The sequence below is a fragment of the Oryzias melastigma genome, linkage group LG19 (assembly GCF_002922805.2).
Source record: "Oryzias melastigma strain HK-1 linkage group LG19, ASM292280v2, whole genome shotgun sequence".
NCBI classification, from domain to species: domain Eukaryota; kingdom Metazoa; phylum Chordata; class Actinopteri; order Beloniformes; family Adrianichthyidae; genus Oryzias; species Oryzias melastigma.
In genome coordinates this window covers 10,633,887-10,657,200 of record NC_050530.1, presented here as the reverse complement: position 1 = coordinate 10,657,200, position 23,314 = coordinate 10,633,887, and the positions used below count along the sequence as shown (strand labels likewise).

The 23,314-nt window shown below is 42.3% G+C and overlaps 1 protein-coding gene across 25 annotated transcripts in view; it reads left to right on the top strand.

Annotated features, from left to right (window-relative positions):
* The window catches only part of tcf7l2 (transcription factor 7 like 2), an 87,896-nt gene that overhangs the window by 58,838 nt on the left and 5,744 nt on the right, over positions 1–23,314 (top strand). For 9 of the 25 annotated variants that reach the window (XM_024284565.2, XM_024284561.2, XM_024284560.2 and 6 more), the window contains 7 exons: positions 10,682–10,814; positions 13,113–13,215; positions 15,179–15,265; positions 21,669–21,809; positions 21,901–22,063; positions 22,145–22,252; positions 23,083–23,146. In XM_024284565.2, the coding sequence (XP_024140333.1) occupies positions 10,682–10,814; positions 13,113–13,215; positions 15,179–15,265; positions 21,669–21,809; positions 21,901–22,063; positions 22,145–22,252; positions 23,083–23,146 (799 nt within the window). The remainder of the gene's footprint in view (positions 1–10,681; positions 10,815–13,112; positions 13,216–15,178; positions 15,266–21,668; positions 21,810–21,900; positions 22,064–22,144; positions 22,253–23,082; positions 23,147–23,314) is intronic. The other 16 variants (XM_036217233.1, XM_024284567.2, XM_024284562.2 and 13 more) reach the window with 3 other exon arrangements.

Genomic DNA, 23,314 nt, shown 5'->3' with positions numbered 1-23,314 from the left:
TTCCTGCTGTTTATGCACCATGAAATCTTGCTTCATTAAAAGTGTATTAATCTTGTTTCGTCTTATGGGAGGCACCTTAAGATGATGTTGCTTCTTTTTCTTTAAATTGTTGGAGGAAAAAAAAAATCCAGATTTGGTCCCTGTCAGTCAGAAATAATTGTGTGCTTAATCTTGTCCCTGATGGATGACTTGGAGTTCAGCAATGGGCCAGCTCCAATGACAAATACAATATTAATATTCATTAACTGCTTTGACAATGCTAATTTTGATGCAGTAGTAAAGGGCCTTCCAAAGTTAGCGGCCAAAGCATCAGAGCTGAGCAAGGTGGCAAGATAATTTGTGCTGCTTTGCTGAGCTGAAGGCTTTTAAAGTCTTAAGCAGGAGGAAAAAAAGGCTAGGTACCACAAACAAAATAAAAGAGAAAGGGAAAAAGTTCAGACGCATTGGAAACCAGGACTGTGGAAGTAATACGATCAAGTGACGGCTGCAAAAAATTTGACACCTCCAATGCTGCATCTTTGAGCTTTTTTTTTTCTTCCTCCTTTTTAATTAATATTATTTAAACCAAAACTTCCTAAGAAAAAAAAAGGAGCACAACATGGTAAGTCAGCACATTCTCTTCTTCTTTTGTTTAATCTTTTTGATCTTTTCAATTATCGCCATTTGAAGATCAATAGTAATTTTTTTCTGCTGTGGTTAAAAGGCTCACAGCGGTGGTTTGGTGGATGGTCGGATCACGGCTTTAAGAGTGGGTTTCTTCTGTTCCAGCCATCAGTTGGTCAGATTCAATTTTCTAATGCCAGCTCTTCGGAAGTCGTCCACGGCTCGCATCCATTTATTTGTGGTTTTGGGTGTTTTCTGCTGCTGCTTGTTGCCTTGTTGTCTGGCAGGTTCATCTTAAGACTTGGCGCTGCTTTTCCCCCCTCAGTTGTCTGAGGAGAGTTCAGCCAGGAAAGCTGGAGGTGCAGAAGCTGCTGCAGTGACGGGCTATTTTTTTATTAATGCTCTTTTTTTTGTTTTTTGTTTTTGTTATTTAAAAAAAAAAAAAAAAAACTTTGGCGACCGGCGGGCTGGACTTTGGGGGGCTTCAACTCTACACCGCCTTTGCCCTGGATCGGAAGGCTTTTTTTCTTTCCTGACACTTCTCCTGGTCAGTGTTTGTGTTTCTGATTTTGCATTTAATTTACTGTGACTGGCGGTGAATGGAGCGTGGCTAGTTTTGGGGATTAATGGCGTGACGAGAGACACCCCGCTGCTTGAGTTTAGCCAAGTTAGGGCAAACTCGTATAGACGGCACTCCACCACCTTTATGTCTGCCAAGCCGCTGAATGAAAAGCCTTTCTTTCTCTCCCTCTTTTTGTTGTTCTTTCAACTTATCAAAGAAAGAGAGATGGACACAAAAGAGCATATTAGGGGGGATATGAAGATGAACGAGGGAGAAAGAGGGAGTCTGGGGCAGACACGGAGAGGAGCAGCGCAGCCTGAGAGCGCGGCTGAATGGCTGAGAGGGAGCGCTGAGCTCCGGCCGCTCCTCTTCACTTTTTTTCGGGAACTTGACGAGCCGCCGTCCCCCCCCAAGTGGCTCCAGCACACCTTTCGGCTGGTCCTCCGGTCGCGGTCTTATCGGCTTTACCCATCGGGTTTTAGCGAGGGGGCTGCCCGTAAATGAGGTGCTGCCCCCCAGTGGATTAGTGGCTGACATGGTGGTGGGAGTCTGCTTGGAGTCTGTGCACTACCATGAGTGCCAGCATGCTTGTTTTAACCAGGAACCGAGCAGCATCCCAAATACAGCTCTTTTAAATGGTAAGACTTTTCAACATTTCAATTGTAATTTTTTCCCTATTTTTTGGTACTAGTTTGATTAGAAATGGTGTGTTTTGATTGAAGGCATTGATTGATATTTTATCTGCTCTCTCTTTGGCAATTTATAACACTTATGTTGCTAAGTGACAGATTGACAATTTGGGTAATGAAAGGCACTGTTTGATTGCTTTGTCTTGACAGCCTGACAGTTTTCTATTACTCTAAGACATAAAGCTAAATGTGACTTTTTGTATTGCATCAAAAAGACATAATTATGTTAAATGTATTTAATTACACTTATTTTATTATTGAGTAGATTTTTATTTTTATATTTTATCAATATTGAAATAAACTTAATTTGTCTTATGTTCATATCTCCTTTTTTCCGTGCATTTATTTATCAATCGATATTCATTATAATGTATTTTTTAAATGAAATTCAAAATCTAAAAAATAAGATTATTTATAATTTTTCATTTATTGTAATTTTTTGTCAAAGTAGAAAAGGAGCTTTAAAGTTTAAGCAGGGTTATTTTATATTTATGGTGTAATAATTGCTTTGATTTATTATAGAAAACGAATTAATGAAGGTCATAGGTGTTTGTTTTTGTCCATGCTTTTACTTTTTTCCTGCACGCTTGTGGATCTTCCGCGCACGTCTTGGACAGAAGTGGACTAGTTTTTTTCTTCTTCTTTAATATCCCCCCCTTTTCGCCTGTGTCGCTGCATTGATGCCATTGTGGCTGAGTGATTGGGAGCTGTCCATCACTCACGGAGAACTGGCAGTTTACTTAAAGTGTTAGTAATGCCCTTGGACAAAGCTAAAATAAGTATCCAGATATATTCCATATGTTCTAATGTATCAAAAATAACAAATAATTACCGTTGACAAACGCAGGTTTTTGTAAAATTTGACAAATTAGACGACAAATCACACTCGCATTTCGCCCTGCTTCAGAAACGGCTCGATTTGGGTCACGTGACGCGTTGACGTCACATGGGTGAGACAGCGCCAGCAGCAGAATGCAGGCGGACCAGGGGTGTCAACAGATACATGTATGTGTGTGCGCTGCGGCAAAGTTGAATTCTAAAAACATCGGTGTTATGGTCCAACGGAGTATTAGGGCCACCAAAAAATAAATAATAATAAAATTATGATTTTTAAAGTCATAAATTTACGAGATTTACAATTGAAATGAGCCTATTGTGAATGAACACTGTGAGCAGAACCAGACCGACTAAACTGTGAAAAGCTTCTGATTTCAACAGGTAAACCGAATGTTTAAAACATTGCACATGTTTGGAAGTTTCTTTGTTTGATTTGCAGTTTATTAATCATTGATGGTGGCTTGCGGGATCTCTGCATCCCATGTTGTTGTTGTGTGTTGAAACGGGACGATTCATGTGGAGAACAGGGGACTGTTTACATTCTCATTTTTTTTCTGCGCATATCAGAGACATGCAGTAAGGTGGTGAAAGAGCTTCTGGGTATGAGAATAAAGTGATTAAATAAGTGAATAAATAAATAAATAATGATAAAGTGGCGGACGGTCCTGCAAACATGTCTCTAAGCTCTTTATTTTGCATATGAAACTCTGCATTACCGACCCTGATAGTCAGCGTCATTGATGATTTGATTTAGAGTCGCCAAAAGGTTCCGATCTGTAAATAAAGCTTCACGAGATGCTCCACGTCTTCCAGCTTCGAGCATGGCTCTGATAAACGGACAGCTTTCAGTTTCATCGGCATTCTCAGCGTCATTGCCAAATAGTGAGCTCCTATTTTCCGCGCTGCCGGCTCAAATTGATAGGGCTTTACAGTCCTCAAACCACAAACACCCGGCGCCTCTGAATCAGCGACACTTTCAGAACAAATGTTTCCACAATCTGAGTCTGAAGACAGAATTGTGGACCTGGAAATATCGCTGCTATCGCTAGCTCCGACACGCAAAGGAGAAGCCATCTTGCTATATTGACCCTTGTTACGTCACACGCACCACGTGACCAAAACGGAGCTTTTGACCCGGAAGAGACAGGTTTGCCAAATTTGGCCTCAAAAATGCCGTTTTATTTCAATATTTCTTGCTCAAAACACGCCAAAACATTTTGAAATGGTAAATATAAGGCGAAATACAGTTAACACCGAAAATGACCCACAACCCCATTACTAACCCTTTAAGAAAGTGCACGTGGGACAATGGGAGATGGCAGGAGCGTGGCAGGGCGCTTGAATGGAGGGAGGGCAGGCAATTAGCCGCCGCCTTGTCGGAGCTCTTTTACTTGTCAAGCTGGAGCCCCAGTGCTATTGTCCAACTTGTGTAAAGAACATTCCCGCCGCTTTTGTTTTGGCTCGCCGGGCCTCGGGACTGCCTGCTGCAGGCCAAGAGAAGAGCAGTGTCCTAACAGCGATGGAGAGGCTGAACGAGTGCACGACAACAACAACAAAAAAAACGAAAAAGGAAGCGGCACATCAGGAGAAAAGTTTTTTCTCATTTGTTTATATATTTATTTGTTAAACCCCCAATTTTTTATTAATTATTATATTTAAATCATTTACATTTTCCTGCTGTTTGACCCCAAAAATTATTTAATTAATATTTAATTTGCTATTAGATAAATTGATGCTATAATTAGAGCATGTTAAGACTATTTTAATGTAGTTTTGTATTAATGTTTAATAGGTTTTTATGTTTAAGATATTTTACTTGATAAATAATTATGCAATATATATATATATATTTTTTTTTTATTTAAAAAAAGTAAAATATATTTACACATAAATGAGGAAAATTTCAAGTTTTCCCAGGAAAATCTGAATATTTTAAGGAATTTCTTTGCCCGTGTTTGAGAAAAAAGAAAAAAAAAATCTGTCTTGACCACACGGAGCTCGTCATTGGATTTTATTATTCAGGGGAATAATGGTTGTGAAGGTGAAATAGTTGCGGAGAAAGGCGAGGAGGGAGAAGAAGAAGGGGGGGCCTGGGGCCTTGTTCACGCGAACCTTGAATGGAGTTGAGCGAGGGTGAGTCGGGTGTGTGTGGGGGGTGTTTGGAAGAAGAATTATTCCCCACTCTGAAGGTATTGTTTGGAAGAGGAAGAGCGGGAAGAAAGGAAATGGGAATAACAAAAAAAAACTGCGACGAAAAGTGCCATGTCCGTGTCAGAGTGAAGACTTTTTGCGCCCACCCCCCCCCACCCTCCTGGAAAAGCGGACATGAAGAGGCGACTGTCAGCATCACACGGATGCAGTGACTGTTGGCCACACTTTTCTGAGCCTGCCCTCCTTTTGTGGATGTTGTCTTGTCTTTTCTTCTTTCTACCTCTCTCCCTTTCCGGCGTTCTCCTCTTTGTCTCCGTCTCTCGCTTTGCTCACTTTACCTTGTAGCCGAAAAGCTTTTCAAGCTGCCAGTTCGTCTTTGGGCATCCTGGAGGCACCGCAGAGCCCACACACATGCACAGACGTATTCCTGAGAAATGCATACACAGGCCAGAGACGTAGCTAATAACAGATTTTATTTTTTTAATGCTCGTTTGTGAGCTTTTTTTTCTTGTTTTTTGAAAGCTCTCAGTTTTTCTCTTGAACTTGAACTGGCGTGAAAATGTTCACTGAGAGAGAAGAGGAGATCCCCGTCCGTTAAGCTGAGCGCAGACAGAGGGCTTTTCTGCTTTTAGGGGGGAAAATTGAGGGGATTTTCAAAAAAAAAAAAAAAAAAAGGATGGATGAGGGTGAGTGGGGAGGCCCCAAACCCCTGAGCCTGCTCTTGTGTTGTCGAGGATTGCCCTCTCTTGAATGTCCAAACCTGGTGTAAGAAAGGTCAGCTGGCTGTAGCACCAAGGAAGGAGTCAAGACACACAAAGAAGAGGAAGAAAAAGAGGGATTCTTGTTAGGGTGGGACAGAGGGGGTCATGCACCCTCAGGATGGAGCTGCAGTCAGGCCAGAGGACACGGGGGCCAAGGCAACAGACCTAGGCCCCGGGCTCTCGCTCCTCCAGCAGGTGGGCTGCTGGCACCTCAGTCTAAGCAGCTGGGTGAGTAATCCAGTGCTGCCCCCCTCCCCTTTTATTTATTTATATATATATATTACCACTGAAGGCTTTTGGCAGCGTTTTGCAACACCAGCAGAAGTGGGGGTAAGGTGGAGTCATCTCACTTTTGAAGTTCAGTCAAACTTGAGGCGAAAACTTGACAAACCAAAGAATTTGTGAGAAGAAGACACCCACGGTCCAAAAAAGAACATCACACGCACAGTAATTAAAAAAACAGTGAATTTGCCGAGATGTGACCCTCTCCAGAGGAATATTATTTACTCCACAAAACCTGATGTGATCAAGCTCATGTCTTAACCATGAAATGAGAGACAAAAAATTTCAATAACCTGGCAGATTAACATATTCCTTTGTTAATTGCGCCACCCAATTCAAATTCTTAATTGCTTGGCTTTCAAGTGAATTTCTGAGCGGCTGATTGCATTTCAAAAGGCAGAATTCAGTCTGGCTCTTAGCAGCGTGATGCAATATCACCTCTCAGAAAAGCCCCTTCAACTCAGGTATGGGAGTTCAAGAGCCTGTTTACTCTAAAGGGGGGGGGGACGCTTTAACACACATGCGTGTCTAAGAGGCGATTTGTCTTCACAGAATACAACAGTTCTGCCGAAGCCACTTCATATTTAAGCTATTTGTGCGCAGCTTTATTTATCTATGACATATCAGAACATGTCCTTTCTGCGATTCTATTTGATGTGCCGACTATCAAAGATGGGGAAGTGAAAATAAATGGTGACAAACGCCTCGAGTGCTGGCAAAGAGAGCAGGAGGGAAAGAAGGGAGCAAAGGCGCTGGCCCACATAATATTTTTGTTCGGCGCTCTGATCAAGCAGTCGGCAAGTCACTGCAGCAAAGTGAATAGATTAACTTTTAAATATAGCCACGGTCTCGGGAGCCTCCTGCCCTCGGAGACACGTCTCAGAAGAGAGGCTGATCAACACCTCCATATCCACTTTTTAAACTGATTCCAACCTTTTTTTTCCTCTTTTGTTGAGATTATTGGAAAGATTTTGAACTTTAAGGATGCTTTTGTTAAAAAGGGAAATAATTTGAGTATATTTGAAACTTGTCTCGGACATTTATTATAGCGTTTGGCCTGGAGGGGGCTCTCTTACCTCTCTGAGAGTAATAGCAATTGGCAGTTTTTTTTCACAACAGGACATTGAATGATAGCAGATGAAGCTGCTAAAAATTGCTTTTCACACATTGGCATACGCACAAATTTTAAGATCTAGGATGCCCTCCTCAACCTTTCTTTCTTTTTTTTTCGCCCTTGTGTTTGTTTTATTTGTGAAGCCATTTCGGATGAGGCAGAGCTCTGACAGCTTTTTCTGCTTGCTTTGGAATTTTAAGGACCCCCCCTTCACCCCCCTCCCTCACCGATCCATCAAGGCACTGTCATTCCCACATCTTCCACTTTTTCCTCCCGGCCTCGCCCTCCGTGCCTCGGCCTCTCTACAGCTCATTAGCACCCTGCAAGCTGTTGTGACAACTCATCATATCATGACATAAAGCAGGGAGACAGAAGCTTTGCCCCCCCCCCTCTCCTTCTTTTGCCCAACTACCCAGTGGCCCCAGAAGGTCGCCACCTTCACTTTTGGGCTCCAATTGCCACTGCAAGGTGCCACCATGCGGAAATTTGCAAGGCCAACAGCTTTTTCCTGTCTGACCTCCACCTCAGCGTCTCCCTCCCCTTTGTCTTGCTCTGTCCTGCTGTCACTCGAAGCGGCTCCTTCATTTTCTCCACCAATTAGCGACCTGCTAGCGTGGCTAATGTTTGCGGTCAGCTGTTTGAGGATCCCTGCTGCGAATCCGGCGCAATCACGCGATGACTTGAAGCAGAAAGGCTGGTGTTTCTGTGAGAATTTTGAAGCTTGCAGCTGGAGAAGGAGGACCAGTAGCAGAAAGTGAAGGCATCAATAACATGACCAGAGGCAACAGCTGCTGCAACAAAAGTGCCAAAGCGCGAATTTCACAGAGCTGGCCTTCCTCTGCAACAAGCACCGTATGAGTCCAGGATGTGGAAAGAGTAAACGCGTCCATTGATGTTCACACAAAAGGGTGCTCTTCAATTTTTCTTTTGGGGGCTTTCAAACACAACTTTTTTTTCTTTTTTTTTCCGGAGAGTTGAAAATCCAGTCATGGTGGGTTCAGAGCGGTGTGTTTGTCTTCCTCTGTATTTGTTTTATTTAAGGACAGCAGTGGTGGGAAGGATGCGAGCCAGCAGGGGTGTAAGGGCTCCTTTCTTTTTCCCCTTGGCTTTTGTGGAGCAGGAGTGGTAAAGCCTCCCACGTCGCCCGCTTTTGTTTTTCTGTACGGCTGGAGCACCCCGAGGCCTTCCAAATAGAGGCTTCTGGGTTCCTTCTGTCCCACGGTGGTCATTCGTACAGTTGCTAGGCCTTGGACATCAGCAGGAACCGGGGTGGATGTTGCCCTGTACATTAAACGTGCAGAATGTGTGAGTTGATGGATCCTAGATGTGAGCTTGACTGATCTTCTTTTTTTAAGCCTTTGCAGAAAAGTTCAACAAAATTTTGACTTTGTGGGACAGTTTTGTCTTCACCTCTAACTAGTGCTGGGCGATATGATGATACATATTGTGTGTATGATAAGAAAGTGTTTTTCGTGCCATTTCTCTTCTATCGTTTATATAGTTTTTTGGGTTTTTTTTATTGCTGAACTTTCGTGCAAAAATGTGTTTTCCTACGAAGAAACTTGAAACTGTTTCAGAGAATAACTGAAAACATACTCCATTCTGGTATATTGTGATTTATATCGTTATTATGATATAGAATAATTTATATCGTGATATACAATTTTTTTCCCACATTGCCCAGCACTGTCTCATACTAAGGTGCATCTGGGCCTTTTGCACACATTTTGAGACCCTTTTATCCCACAAGTGAGTACAATGTAAACCGTCTGGCCTTTCTCAGTCTCTCAGCCCTCCTCCCTTTTTCTTTTTTTCCAAATTGTTTCCTCAATGGCGGGGATCCTTGGACAAAGCCAGAACTTCTATAAATGGCCACATTTAAAGGAGTCTCTCCTTAAATACGGCCATGTTTTTCAACCCAATGAAAAGCTTTTTCAATGAAGAATTGGTTGCATTCTTTTGGGGCATTACCCGAAGAAGGAGTAGGGAGTGGTGAAGGAGGAGGTTGGGAGGTGGCATTTGGATGGAGGGGGGGATTCATACGAAGAAATGTCCTTAAACTTCGTCCCGTTTTGCTATGACCTCAGTATTGAACATTTTTCTCCCGCTTCTTGTCCGTCTTTATCCTTTTGCTTGGTTTATGAAGATCAGATCCCAGTTATTCGTCTTTTCATAACGTGCCCCATTGCACGTGAAGCCCCCACGACACACAAACAGCCCCTCCAATTCCAAAAGCTCTGCCTCTCCCTCCTCCCTAGCCTTTTCAGCTCGGGGCTGTGAATGAGTCCCAGGAGTCCCTCTGCCTCCCTGGAGTTCTGCTGGGGTTCATTAATCTTTCATTGGGACCATGGCAATAGGGAATGCCCCCCACTTTCACACACACACTCTGAACTCCTTCCACAATTGCTGCTATAGAAGAGGTGTAGATGGCCATGCTTATCCACCATACTGATAGACAGCTTTAACAACCCAGAGAAAGTTTGGCACCAACTCATCGGACTTGTGGTGCATTTCCCGGGCCTGATATTAACTTTAGCCTTTAACGGCCTGGCCAGATGATTAGTTTGCAGTGCTGAGCTCTGCACACATTTGTCTTGCCCTAGGCCCACAGCTTTGCATTTGTATTGTCAATGAGCGTCGGGCAACTGTGCATCTTATGCATGTAGCCCCCCTGCCAACATCTAGCCCCATTAATGTTTTTCAAAGTCTTCTGGAAATGTGCCACAGTGGAGCGCTGTTTTTTTTTTCTCTTGCATGGCTTAAAGTCACTAATGAGGGTGTGTGGCCTATGAGGAGCCTGAACACACACACAATGAGCTTGGTGTCTCACTCTTCTCCCCCTGAACTTATCATCCATGTTATGATAAGCCTGATTAGTGCTGCTTCTTTGACGTCTAGGGGCAGGAAAAGGATGTGTGGGTAAAGAGACGAGAGCTGCCTCTGCTACTAGTCTAATCTACAGCACAGCGTTAATCTGGTTATCTTGCGTTCAGGGACTGTGTGTATTACCCTCTGTCCCAGCCTGGGCTGTAGAGAGGGGCTGAGATGCGGTTAACACGGGGGGCCTACGGCAGCACACCCCTAAAGCGCCACTGTAATCTTCGGGTAATTGAAAAAAAGCGAGTCTGCGCCACTTAAGAGCACAAAAAGAAGATTACATAGCTAAAGCTAATTTGCCAAAAGAAAAAAAATGTAGAAATGGATTTTCAGTCCCGCCTCTTCTCTCCAAACCCCTTTCAGTAACACACTATTACCCTTCTTGAACTGGGCTCTGTGTGCAAGTACAGAGAGAGGCTGACTGCAGCTGCTAATGGCTGTGGATTTACACCCGCTGCCTTGATTTTTGTGGTTCACGGATGATCGATTACTTTGCTGCAACTGTGGTTAAAAAGTGTCTCATCACATATCAAATCCAAATGTGAATTGGCAAGCCCAGCCAATTTCTTAGATTGTGTTACTGAATTCCAGAATGACGCTTTAAACGTGCTTTTAATTACAAACCACTCCTGTGGTTTGATGGTTTGGCGCCACAAGTGTACCCGGAATTTGATAGCTCTTCTCTTGAGTCAGAAGGAGCTCCAAGTTTTGGCCCGTGATTGAACATCCAAATATTAACAATACTCTTTTTGTTCTTTCTTTTTTTTCCCAATTTCTTCCTGTCTTTCTATCATTTCTTTCTCAGTCTAATAAGGTTCCAGTGGTACAGCACCCCCACCATGTGCACCCTCTCACGCCTCTGATCACCTACAGCAATGAGCACTTCACACCGGGGAACCCCCCACCTCACCTACAGACAGACGTGGATCCCAAAACAGGTAAGACTTGCTTCTTCTGCACCCAGTATCTGTTGAACTCAAGTTTGTTAAATCTGAAACCTACATGAGGAACATCAGATAAAAACACTTGATACCTTCAAGTTTGTTAACCAAAGTCTCAGCAGCTTAAAAACCATTTATATTTGAGGCACTTGTCTTCTTAAATGGAAGTTGTTCGTAAGCCTGCAACAATTAAATCTGGTTGTAGTTTTCACACCTTTTTACAACTTGCAGAAAGTCATTAATAACTCAGGTATTATGATGTAAGTGACAGAATATCCACCTCTTAATACCCAATGAGACTCAATGGTTTATAAAATATTTTACGGTTGGAATTTTATTTTTGACTTTGTAAAATGCCCATCTAAAAAGATCGAATTGGCATGTGGAGTTCCACAAGGTTTTATTCTGGGTCCCACACTTTTAATCTTTAGATGCTGCCACTTGGTGATGTCATCAAAGGACATACATTTTTGTAATTCTGATAACTCAAGGGCGCAATTCTATATACCAACTGCTATATAAATAAAAGTTGAATTGGTTTATGTTAATCCTTTTCAACAAAAGTAAGACTGAACTACATTTTCCTATAAATAATTAATTAAATATTGTCTTGGCAGTATTTTAAATTGATACAAGTATCGCAATAGTTCAATTAATCAATGTGTTCTTACTCGCCTCGTTAATAACCAATGAGAGTCATTGGTTTATAAAACATTTAACAGTTGGGATTCTATTGTGGACTTTATTGAATGTTCATCTAAAAGGACAAAATTGGCATATGGAATTCCACAAGGTTTTGTTATGGGTCCTATACTTTTTAGACCTTAAATGCTGACGCTGATGTCATAAGAGAATATACATTTTTGTAATTTTGAAAACTCAAGGGGCAGCATTCAATTGTTATATAAATAAAAGTTGAATCCGTGTATGTTTATCCATTTAACTAGATTAATTTTAAAGTTAAGTCAAGCTTTGGGTGATCACTTCTGTACCTGTTGAAACAGATTTTTTTTAGGGGGGTTTTGTGGTCTTCCCAATATCTGCTACACACTTCCATGTAATTAAATTCATTTCTGTGAGCGTCTTTAACCAGCTCTTCATTTTTCTCCATTCAGCCCAATCATTCAGGTTAATGCATTTGCAGTGTGGTGAATAATTTGGTGCTTTTCCATGGTCTCTGGTGGGTTCAACCTGTGTGTTTTTTTTTAGGTAATAACATTCCCTTATTACGATGGCTCTTACAAAAGGGGGAAATAATGTGCCAGCTGCTGTTTAATGTACTGCTTAATGGAGCATCTTAATTGGGCACAGTGTTTAATTAATTAATGAGTCATATTAGGTCTCGAGCGCCACACAGCAATGGGATAATGTTCCGGTGGCTTTCCTTTTCATTAGAACACGCCTTTGTTGTAGTGATATTCCAAGTAATCTTTCCATTCCCACCCACACGCCACATTCAGAGTTCCTCTGAAGCGTCAGATCCAGGATCAGATGAGCATTGGCATGTCTTCATGCTGAATCCCTGATTTTGATTGGTGCTGATGCTGGTCAAAACACCTAAAAAGTGGAAGGAAAAAAAAAAGTTAAATTAGTTGTTTCCTAGTCCACCAATGTGGCTTCGTTGCAGTTTTGAACTTGCTGTTGTTGAGATAGAATATTTTAACGGAGGTTTTATGCAGTAAACCCAATTTGCTTCCATGATTTATGTTTGATCTCAGGTCTAGCAAAATAAAAGTTCACCCAAAGCTGCAGCGTGCAAAGTAAAAGTATTGATCTTACATTTTGTCACTGCTGCACAACTCTTTTATCGGTTTAGTCACCCGTCTCCAATCAGGCTAAATCCAGAATGCCAGCAGACAGAATCACCACTGTTTCCATATTGGCAGCTCTCTGATGAGAGAACGAGCTTTTAATTATATTGCTGTATTTCATTACCTTTCAAACCTCAGTCATTTCCTATAATTAATCTCCGGATTTGCCAGACGAATGTGACAAGAATCGCGTTGATGTATTTTTCTTCCTCACCTCTCTCCCCTCTGCCTCTTCCAACACATTGTGCTGCTGCGTCGCCTCAAAGGCCTTTGATCAGGAAGTGTGATTTAATGCTGTGTACATGAGAGCAACAACCACCACCACCCCCCTCCAGCTGCACTCCTGTGATGTCTGCCCCATTCAGATGTGTAACTCAACAAAGAATTAATGCAGCCCTGACAAAGATTTTGTTCTCTTTCTCTCTTGTCATCACCTTCCCTGTCCACCCTCCCTCTGCTCCCATCATCCTCTTCCTTTCCACAGGAATTCCGAGGCCTCCGCATCCCCCTGATATATCTCCCTATTACCCTCTTTCACCTGGCACTGTTGGCCAGATCCCCCATCCGCTAGGATGGTTAGTACCACAGTAAGCAACTCCTTTTTTTATTACCTCTCTTTCTGATTTCTTTTAGATAGAATTCTTCATATGTATTAATGAATAGTAATGTCAAAAAGAAGCAGGAAATTGTTAAAGTGTTGGTTTAATTGACTGTATATAAGAACTGGACAGAGTGGGTGTGACGTCACCCATAGAAAATGGCTTACTTCTGGCTCCAACTAAATTAACTCAATTCAGTCGCCATTTTTCCGCAATATAGCCACCAGACTTTGTGAGTAAGGAGTAGTTGTAGTCAGTCTGAGTTGGCGTTTCTATAGCAACCACTCTCACCAATCAGGAGTGAGCTTGTTGGAAGACCATAACCCAACATCTCGAAAGAGGGCTCCATGAAATCTGTCAAATGTTTCAAATGTTAGACCACATGCTTTTATCAAGGCACTTGATTGGTTTATAACTTAAATAACTTGCACAACAATAAAATAGAAAAAAATATGATTTTGCAAGAATTTGTTTGAAAAAATGTGGACAAGAATAGTAATTCTGACAAATATAATGACTGAGTAATAGCTGTTTATCTTTCAATAAAAGTCTTTAAGATTTTGGCTGCTTTGAGCTTGCTGGTACTTCCTACTTAGAACTTGAATTATTCCAGTTCTCATATACAAGCAATGGTTGGTTTTTATGAATGCATAACTGCATTCTAATGCTCCTGTTGAAACTACATTAATTGCATAAAAATTGAAGACTGATGGCAATTTAAAGAAAATCAACATCAGAGCTACTGTGTTAAAGGGTTAAGACAACTTAATGGCTTTAAGTTAATATTCTGTCTTAAGCCATCTGCCTTTTTTTCAATGTATTTATGAGATGCACAGTTCAAAAAAAAAAAAGCTTTGGCTTTCTGTGGTGCAGCTTGTTCAATCTGAAACGAACTGGGCTCCAACCTTTAACTTTAGCATGTAAGTAACTGGAACCAGGTCAGTTCCCAAAGTAACCACTAGGTTGCACCCCTTCCCTTGCATTTGACCTTTGAATTTGCCTCCTATTTAAAGTTTCGACTTGTTTTTTTGTTGAACCATCAGCTTTTAATACAGGGCATGCTCAGCAACCGTCAAGATTGTTAGCTCCGCCTACTTTTCTGTTATCATTGACATTTTTTAAAACAAATAAGGACTGGTTTTAGATCAGACTTACAAAAGTGGATGGGTTACACATCCAGTATTATTTGGAGCTCTTGAGCAAGGCTCATTAGACGCCTGCCACACATCGCGGCGTACGCTAAACCTACAAGATGGCTGGCATCACACAGCGTGTTGCCGCCTTTAGGCTTCCACCACCTCTACTTGCTATTTTGTGGCAAATGCAATTTTGCATGTCTGTGTTTAGTTCAATTAGAGTAATGAACTGTGATTGCTTGTATTTTACCCACAATTCCTCATAGGGACTCTCCCCTGGTAACTCTTGTCAACACTTGTTAATATGACAAAAGGCTACAAATTAAGCTCTGTTAATTTAATGTTTTCTCACCGCGATCTAAATACCGAGAGAGGCCCTGAGCGCAGTCATGGCGCCCTTTGATTTGCTGCACTTTATTTTGGTATAAATTTACATTCATTATTGTTTGTCTTTGGATGTGCAGACCTCAATTAGTGTGATGGCTCCATTAAAGGAGCCCGCGCTTCGTCTTTAATTATCACAACAAAACACCTAGTTCCAGCTTGGGGAGGAACAGGGCCCCACTCTGTCGACACAGAGCGAAGGGTTATGAAATTTAATTAGCCATCGCTATCAAGATTTGTGGCATTCAAATTGTTCAGAGTTTTCCGAACCCTTTTATCAGCGCTCTGCAATCCCCCAGATTTTTGTCCTTATCAAATGAGGAAAAAAAAAAAAGAGGCCCTCTGTGGGGCAGAGGGAGAGACGAAGGGCTTTAGAGTCTTCCATCAACCCTGTCCCTTTACCTTTTTTCTCTTTCTTCTTTTCTTTCCAGGCAAGGTCAACCTGTTTATCCAATCACAACAGGGGGTTTCAGACACCCATACCCAACTGCGCTCACTGTCAACGCATCCATGTCAAGGTGAGTTAAGCCACTAAGAGTCAAGCACATCCTCCTCCTCCTCCTCGCTTTCTCCAGCGTGCACTACCTGCACGAGCAGCACACACACACGGACTGTAAGGAGAAACGTCTCCCTAAAGGAGAGCTCCCCTCTCTGTGTTCAAAAGGCCAGTTCTCCACCGCGGTGCTCCAGCTAGCACCATCAAATATTAATTATATTTATCATTTTCTAATGAGGCCCCTGAAGAACGTTTACCCCGACTGCATGTCAGGCAGATGTGAAATGAGCTGGGGCATGTCCTTGCTGTGAGTCTGAGCAGCCAGACAGATAAACAAACAGCAACTCTTTGAAGGCTACTTGATGATATAAGCTGGGGCCCGACACTTGGCTGGTGCTTTGGTCCAGCCCATTAGACTCCAGCTCAAGTGCTGCTCTGGACATTAGTGCACCAATTGGGTTTGCGAGATGAGGGGGGGGTTGTATGTGCATCTGTTGCCATGTTGTAAATGTGTGTGTGTTTGTCAGTCTGTGTTTCCCTCAATGAGCACACTATATTGTATGGGATAATTAATTTTGGATGACTAAAAGCCTATGATTTGTGTGTCTCTATGAGCCTCAAAAATCCCAACAGCAACACACAAAAAGCCTCTCTTCTCATCTTCACTTCTTCCTCTCCTCTACACACTCCTCAAGACTTAAGACAGGTGGTTTAGAGTCTAGGGATAAATCCCAGATTTAGTTCCATTGCTGTCTGATTGGAAAAGCAGCTCCTAAGGGCAGACTGGATAGACCAGGGGTGGGCAAACTACAGCCCGGGGGCCATATCCGGCCCATTTAACCATTTAATCTGTCCCCGCCAATCTAGAATATATTATATTGATCATCCTAATTATTGTTGGGACTGAGAATCTGGGTATCTCAAAACGATGCGACACGTGATACATGGTTCAGAATATCGATGATATCGCGATACTGCGATAATTGTTAAAATCATCTCTGATAATTCACATTATATAGAAGAAAAAAAATTAAACAATTCAAGTAGTTGCCAGGCACATTTGTTCTCACGACAGCCAGTCTTGAAACACGCCCCCTATCTACCTCCAGAGGATTGTCTCACCAAAGGATGACAAAAATAAAGTTTTACAGCCTCTTCAAACAAAAATAGAAGACCAATACTTGGTGAAAACCCATTGAGAATCAATCGCAGGACTAAATATCGCGATATATCGCAATATCATTACTTTGGCACACCCCTAGTTATTGTGTCTCGTTATTTCAGGTGTCTCCCCATAGATGATTTGATAAAGAAACCCTGTCCTCTGTCTAAGTTCTGAAGGTTATTCTGCAGTCATGTGGGTTTGTTTGTTTTTCTGAAGTTCATGTGTAATTTCTGAGTTGGACAGACATTTTTCCAACCATTCCAACAGCACATGAACGCAGCATTTCTTAAAGTTTGTGTTTCTTTCTGAGGGAAATCATCCAATTGGTGCAGTTGGTGCTAAAACGAGAAAAATGTCTCAGTTTTGAAAAAAATAAAAACTTCAAAATGTTCTGTTTTAAAATATATTCATTTTTCATGAAAATTAGCATGCCTTTGTCCAAATTGAGGCGGATTACACAAACACACCACACATTTGCTACTGGTCCGACCCTTCTGTCAAATGTTGGAATCCTTTTTTAGCGCACAAATCAAAAAGTTTAAACCTTTGGGATGGTGGTAGATCATGAAGATGCAGAGAGGCAGCAGTTCGTGGACTGAGCTCAAACTGCATACACATCGCCCTCGGCAGCGTGCATTTAATGAAAAGTCTACAGCAGGGGTATTCAAATCCAGACCTCGAGGGCCGGTGTCCTACATGTTTTCCAACCAACCTTCCATTGAAGCTCCTTATTGGCTAAACATACCTGATCCTGGAAATTAGCAGCCAATAAGGAGCTTCAATGGAAGGTTGGTTGGAAAACATGTAGGACACCGGCCCTCGAGGCCTGGATTTGAATACCCCTGGTCTACAGCTATGACTGAATTCCCACCCTAATCCCTAACAACAAAAAAACGATATAGTGCCCCGAATTTTAAAGGCAATTCGGACACGATGCTCACTACTTTTCGTTTGACTTTTTCTAAACGCTGGATATGACATCACCAATTTCACTAAGTCGAAATCAAATCAATACGAAGATTTCACGAAGTTTATTTATGACTCCACTGTGTTCTGATAGTAAAAATGTAGATGGTTTATTCAAATATTGCATTTAAAAACATTTTTTGTTCGAAATTGTTCGACCGCAATGCATTGTGGTCTGTATTTGCTAATCTAGTGAGCATCGATACATGCTAGTTGTTCGCACAGACTTCTGGGAAGTTTCTAGTGCACTCGATTTTGAAATTGGTAGATTTGGACAGGACTAGAAAGCAGTGAACGCACTATTTAATGAGTAGGAGGGGAATTCTGACGTAGCTTTAGTCAATGCGTATTTTGAGCTTCTGTGTTCAAAACTGTCATGTGCACGCATTGCTACGCAAGTCTCTACGACCATTTTTGGAATCTATGTTCAAAACCCGACTCCATTTAACGCAAGTCGAAAGGTAAACCAGGTCGAACTTTAACCAATCAGGGATTCAGATTTGAAAAATTAGAGGAATTAGAGAAGTTAATTACTGCGGTTTGTGCCTGGACATACAACACCAAGTCTTTCATATTTCTGAATAGAGCTGTAATAGAAAAAGCCTGAAGATTTTTACCGCTTTGACATTCACACCATGCCTCTTCTAACTGTAGGTGGCGTTCATGGGTTAGTAAACAGTAGCAAAAGTAAAAGAAGAAGAGGAATAACTCCAATATGTCAATCTTTTTTTTTTGACTCACCTGAATTTCCTTTTCAATCATGGCTGCCCCACAACTTTCCCCAACATGTGTCAGGTGCAGGGGGGTCACATGTAAGGTCTGTCCAGACATTGGCATCTGGCAGCAGGACTTAGCCAACTGGGGCTTTAAGTGGCTGCTAATTTGGTCCCTTAATGACAGCCTCTGCTATGCGATCATCTTATTTCCAGTGCGGCTAATTGAATATACTGGCTGGGGTGTGGGGGGGCTGGCCATGGGGAAGAGTTAATGCCCTGTGATGAGGCCCCTAATTGAATTAGTATAACTGAATAGATGGAGAGCTCTGGGAGTTCTCTGCAGAGCGGGAGGTTTTCGCTCATCGCCCCGCCCTCCCGACAGCTCCCCACCGCAGACGAGAGGAGAAATTTTGAACGAATCGGGCAACAGTTTGTGTGATTGTGTCCACACAACGGCGTCCTCCGTTCATACGTAGCCTTCAGCTGGCTGGCTTCATTCAAAGACGGTTTTGATGGCTTCCGGTGAGGAAATCGCAGTGAAAGACGCCTCGGCCTTGTACTCCTGTCAGGATTTAGGTCTTTCCAGGAGAGCCTCGTTTCATCTCGGCCTCCTGTGTCCAAACCAAATTAGGATGCGGGGCTTGACTCGTGCCTCGTCGTCCCGTGATGAGGACCCCGTCGTCTAAGTCTTGTTAAAAATACAGTGGAGAAAAATGACATTATTTTGGTAATGGGGCTGGAACCAGTGGAAGTCCCTCATATTCTGCGTGGGTTTGGGGCCAGGTGGGTTGATGCGACGGCCCCTTTGGCCCTCGCGCTTAAGCCTGGCCTTTGATATCTGTCCCGCTTCTTCTCTTTTCTCGGGGAACAGGAAAGGCGCGACGTCCAGATCATTATACATTAAACAGGCACAGGGGCCACCGCTTCACACCGGCAATTAAATGGCGCTGGCTGACATCGGGCTCTCTGCGGCAGTGCCCCCCCCCAACCAACACAACCACACACACTCCACCCCGCTAGCCTTTTTTTTTTTTTTTACCTTTCAGAATTGAGATGTAGGAGCCCTGAGGTGGGGAGGTGGGTGGGGGTCTAAACTGCTTCTCCCGCTCCACGCTGCTTAAATTAGCCGGAGTCGGCGCTGGCTGCTGATGAGGCCGGTGATGATGGCGACGGTGCCCCCGCGCTTCAAAGGGGTTGCTCATCATGTTTAAACCATAACCTGGGCGACGCAGCGGCAAGCGGGACAAGGGGAGGGATGAGGAGCAGGAAGCAAAGGAGTACGGAGGTGGTGAGGGGACAAGGAGGAGTAGAGAAGAGAAAAAGAAAAGGGGAGGGTGAGAGGGGAAAGAAAAAAAAATCTTGGAACAGAGGAAATTTTAACAAGTGCACAGAGAGAAAAGGCGGGCGGCGAACGGGGATAGAGGAAAACGAAGCGAGTGAAGAAAACGCAGCCCTAATGATGGGCGATATGCAGCCACAACCGCCGAGATCCCCATCAACACATGACATGGCACAAACACCAGTGAGCCGGTGATGAAGGAAGAAGAGGGGGAACGGAGGGAAAGAGTTTGAGGGGGGGGGGAGCGCTGGCACTCCCCTGAGATGGCCTCCAACAGAAACTAGTTGTTCCTGGCGAGTTTATCCTCATCATTATATTCTGGCTCGGAGCCATGCAGCCAGACACAGCCGGATAATGAGCAGCTTTAAACAAAAATCTTTTTTTTTTTTTTTTCTCCTCTCCTTTTCTCTTCTGTTAAATTTGTGTGTGGTCACGTGAAGCTTTAAACACGCAGATAAACATGTTCTGGTAATTAGAGTGATGCACACATTCACATACTGTCCTCTCTGTGAGACCCCTTTTTCTTAAGTAAGATTTCCTGACCTTAACACGGTAAATGGTGAGCAGAAGAGATAAAAATATCCACCGACGGTGCTGAATTTGCAGAAAAGTGGGAGGAAAGACTTAAAACTGGAAGTGAAGATGAGACAGAAGATAATAAGTGTCTTTTCGTATCATCAAACCTCATGTCTCCATGGTTCAACAATGACCCGAAGTCTTTCGGTTGGGTTTTCTTCATTATTCTGGTTTACTCTTAAAGACCCACTCCAGTAAAAACTGTGTTTTCTTTCACGATGGAGGTCAAAAACAAAGAAAAATAAGCTATGAACAATATTGTATGAAGGGCTGTAAGCTAGTGATAGAAGGAAGGAGGTGGGCTTACTTTCCACCCACAACTCAAAGGTGGATTATAACGAACTGCCGCTCTGCAGAAACTATGTCCTAGAAAACAACACATATATTTTTAATTTAGGCTAAAAACAGCACACTTTTAATGAAAAGACCACTAGAAACACTTTGAAATGTATAAAAATATTAGGGATGTGTCAATATAATTATTTCCGATTGATAGCTGATATTTGCTGAAACTGATATTTAAGTGTCTAGAAAAACGGCAAGTTTAGATTTGCTTTTTGTTTCTTTAAAAGAAATGCACAACTAAGAGATCTCGTAGGAACAACGCGCACTTTAAAAATATATCTGAAAACATTAAGAACATTTTGTGTACTTATTACTGTAAACATAAGCTTCCCATTGCAAGGATCTATTACACGTGTGTCAAAGTCAAGCCCGTGTAATTCTAGCTTTCTAGCTTTTTGGACTATTTTGGCAGTTACCAAAAAGTTTTAGGCTATTTTGGAGTTTACCAAATATTTCAGCTACATGCTAAGTTTTTTTAAACAGTTTTTTAGGCTAATTTGGCATTTAGCTAATATTTTAGCTGGCTATTAGCTACAGCGTTTTCAACTATCAGCTTAATCATTTTTAGCTATCAATTTCAGCATCTTCAGCTGCCCAAATTCAGCTCACAGCATTCAAACTAGCATCATCACAGGTAATGCTATATATCTAGTTCATAATTACGTTAAAAAGTTACAGTTCTAAAGTTTTAAACATGTAGTTTTAGAGTGTTCAATAGACGTTTCTCCTGTTGGGCCCGTGACCTAAGGTGTGTTTTGGATTTTGACCCATTGTGCGATTGACATTGACACCCCTGGTCTATTAGGGACAAGTATCCATGTCAAAAAAAAGGATATCTGAAAACAGTCAGAACAATATTTGTGGATTTTTTTTAGTATTGGTCTGATACTGAAAAACTCAAATTATACAAATATCGGCTGATACCGATACTTTACAGATATATTGACCATCCCTACAAATTATGATTAGAGTGGGACTTAAAATAAATCCAGAAAGCAGAAGATAAATTCAGCTGAATTGTGTCATATTTTGTTGCATGTTTAGTGACTGTACAACCATCCAGGCTACATTCTGTGATGTCAAATTTGATTCAAACATTCAACTCCATCGTGATAAATTGGAGCAACCACAGACAGCATTGGATGTGTTGATGTTTATATCTACATTTGCTTGTGGCTTTAAGTCCATTTTGTCTTTTTTATGTTCTTTTATTTTGTAACTTTGAAACAAATGAAAGCCATTTTGGACTTTTAGCGACAGTGTTTCTGTGTGTTCCATCTTTCCATTTCACTCGTGTCCATTCTGACGATTTACACAGTCTTCTGTCCTCCAGGTTCCCCCCACACATGGTGCCCCCTCACCACAGTTTGCACACCACAGGCATCCCACACCCAGCCATCGTCACACCCAACGTCAAGCAGGAATCCTCCCATAGTGACATTAGCTCCCTCAACAGCTCGTAAGTACTCCATCTCCACCCTTTTCTGTCGTCCCGCGACACCTGCGGCTTTTCCTCCCGCTCACTGTCCCGCTCTCTTCCTCTCCACCAGGAAACAGTCAGATGCCAAGAAGGAGGAGGAGAAGAAGAAGCAGGTCCACATAAAGAAGCCTCTGAACGCCTTCATGCTCTACATGAAGGAGATGCGGGCGAAGGTGGTGGCGGAGTGCACGCTGAAAGAAAGCGCTGCCATCAACCAGATTCTGGGGAGAAGGGTGAGTCCAGACCCAAAGCGGAAGCTCGGAAACCCGGGTGATTGTACACGCGACCTCATGCACCTCCTGCTTATTTTGCAGTGGCACGCCCTATCGCGGGAGGAGCAGGCCAAGTACTATGAGCTGGCCAGGAAAGAACGACAGCTCCACATGCAGCTGTACCCGGGCTGGTCAGCACGAGACAACTATGTAAGTTTTTAAGTTTACAAGTCGTAACAGCCTCTTCTTCTCCCCAGCCGACCCTGAGGGATTTCTGAACCCAAACAGTTAAATTGTCCACAACATAATATATATATATATATTTTTTGTTTACTGAATCCATTTGTTTGAATCTTGATGGATGAGACCGACTGGAAACTTCCACAAACGGAAACCGTTTCACACTGTTATAGATTTGGAGAAATGTGTTTTATTTATTCAAGTGGATGAAATAGGTCATTCCAATGGAAGGTCAAAACGTCTCAAAATGTGGCAGTGTAGTTGTTAAAAATGCAATTTTGCATAACTTTATTCATATTTATACAAAAAAACAACTTATATTATCACATATAGCTTAAGAAAAAAAGTTAAAGCCCTAAGTTTTTATTGATTCTTGTAAATGTATCTCAAATAAATCTTATGTCGACCTCTTGAGACCAGATTTTTCAATCTAGTTCAGTTTCACCACAAAGCTGACCAGAAGAGAAGGACTATTTCTTCCAAAGCTGAAGTGTGTCCAATTGTCTGGATGTTAGCAGAACACAGAAAAATAACAACAAAAGATTTCAGAAAAAAAAGAAGAAAAGAGCAGCAGCAGGAGGAGGAGGAGGAGGAGGAGGGAGAATCTTAGTCTGGCCTGCAGTGGCTGCAACAAACCGCAGGGCAATGACAGCAGAAAAAAACAAAAAGAGAGAGAGTGAATGAATAAATAAGTAAACAGAAAGATCAGTCCTATTCTCCGTTTCATGTTTTGAACATTCTGCAATATAATAACTAAGGTTCCTGTCTGCGTCTGTTTTCTTTTTCTTTCTATTTTTTTGGCGGCTAACCAACAGGGGAAAAGGAAGAAGAGAAAAAGGGAAAAGCAGCAAGCAGAGAGCAATGGTAAGTGAGCTGCAATTATCTCTCATATTAGAAGAGCCCCATCATGTGTCAGGCAGATGTGACATCTTGCAAGATAAAAGTCAAGCTGTTTTTTTTTTCTTTTCTTTTTTTTTAATGCCTTATGTTTTTTTGTGTCTTATTGTGCCTGCCCCCCCTCCCTTGCAGTAG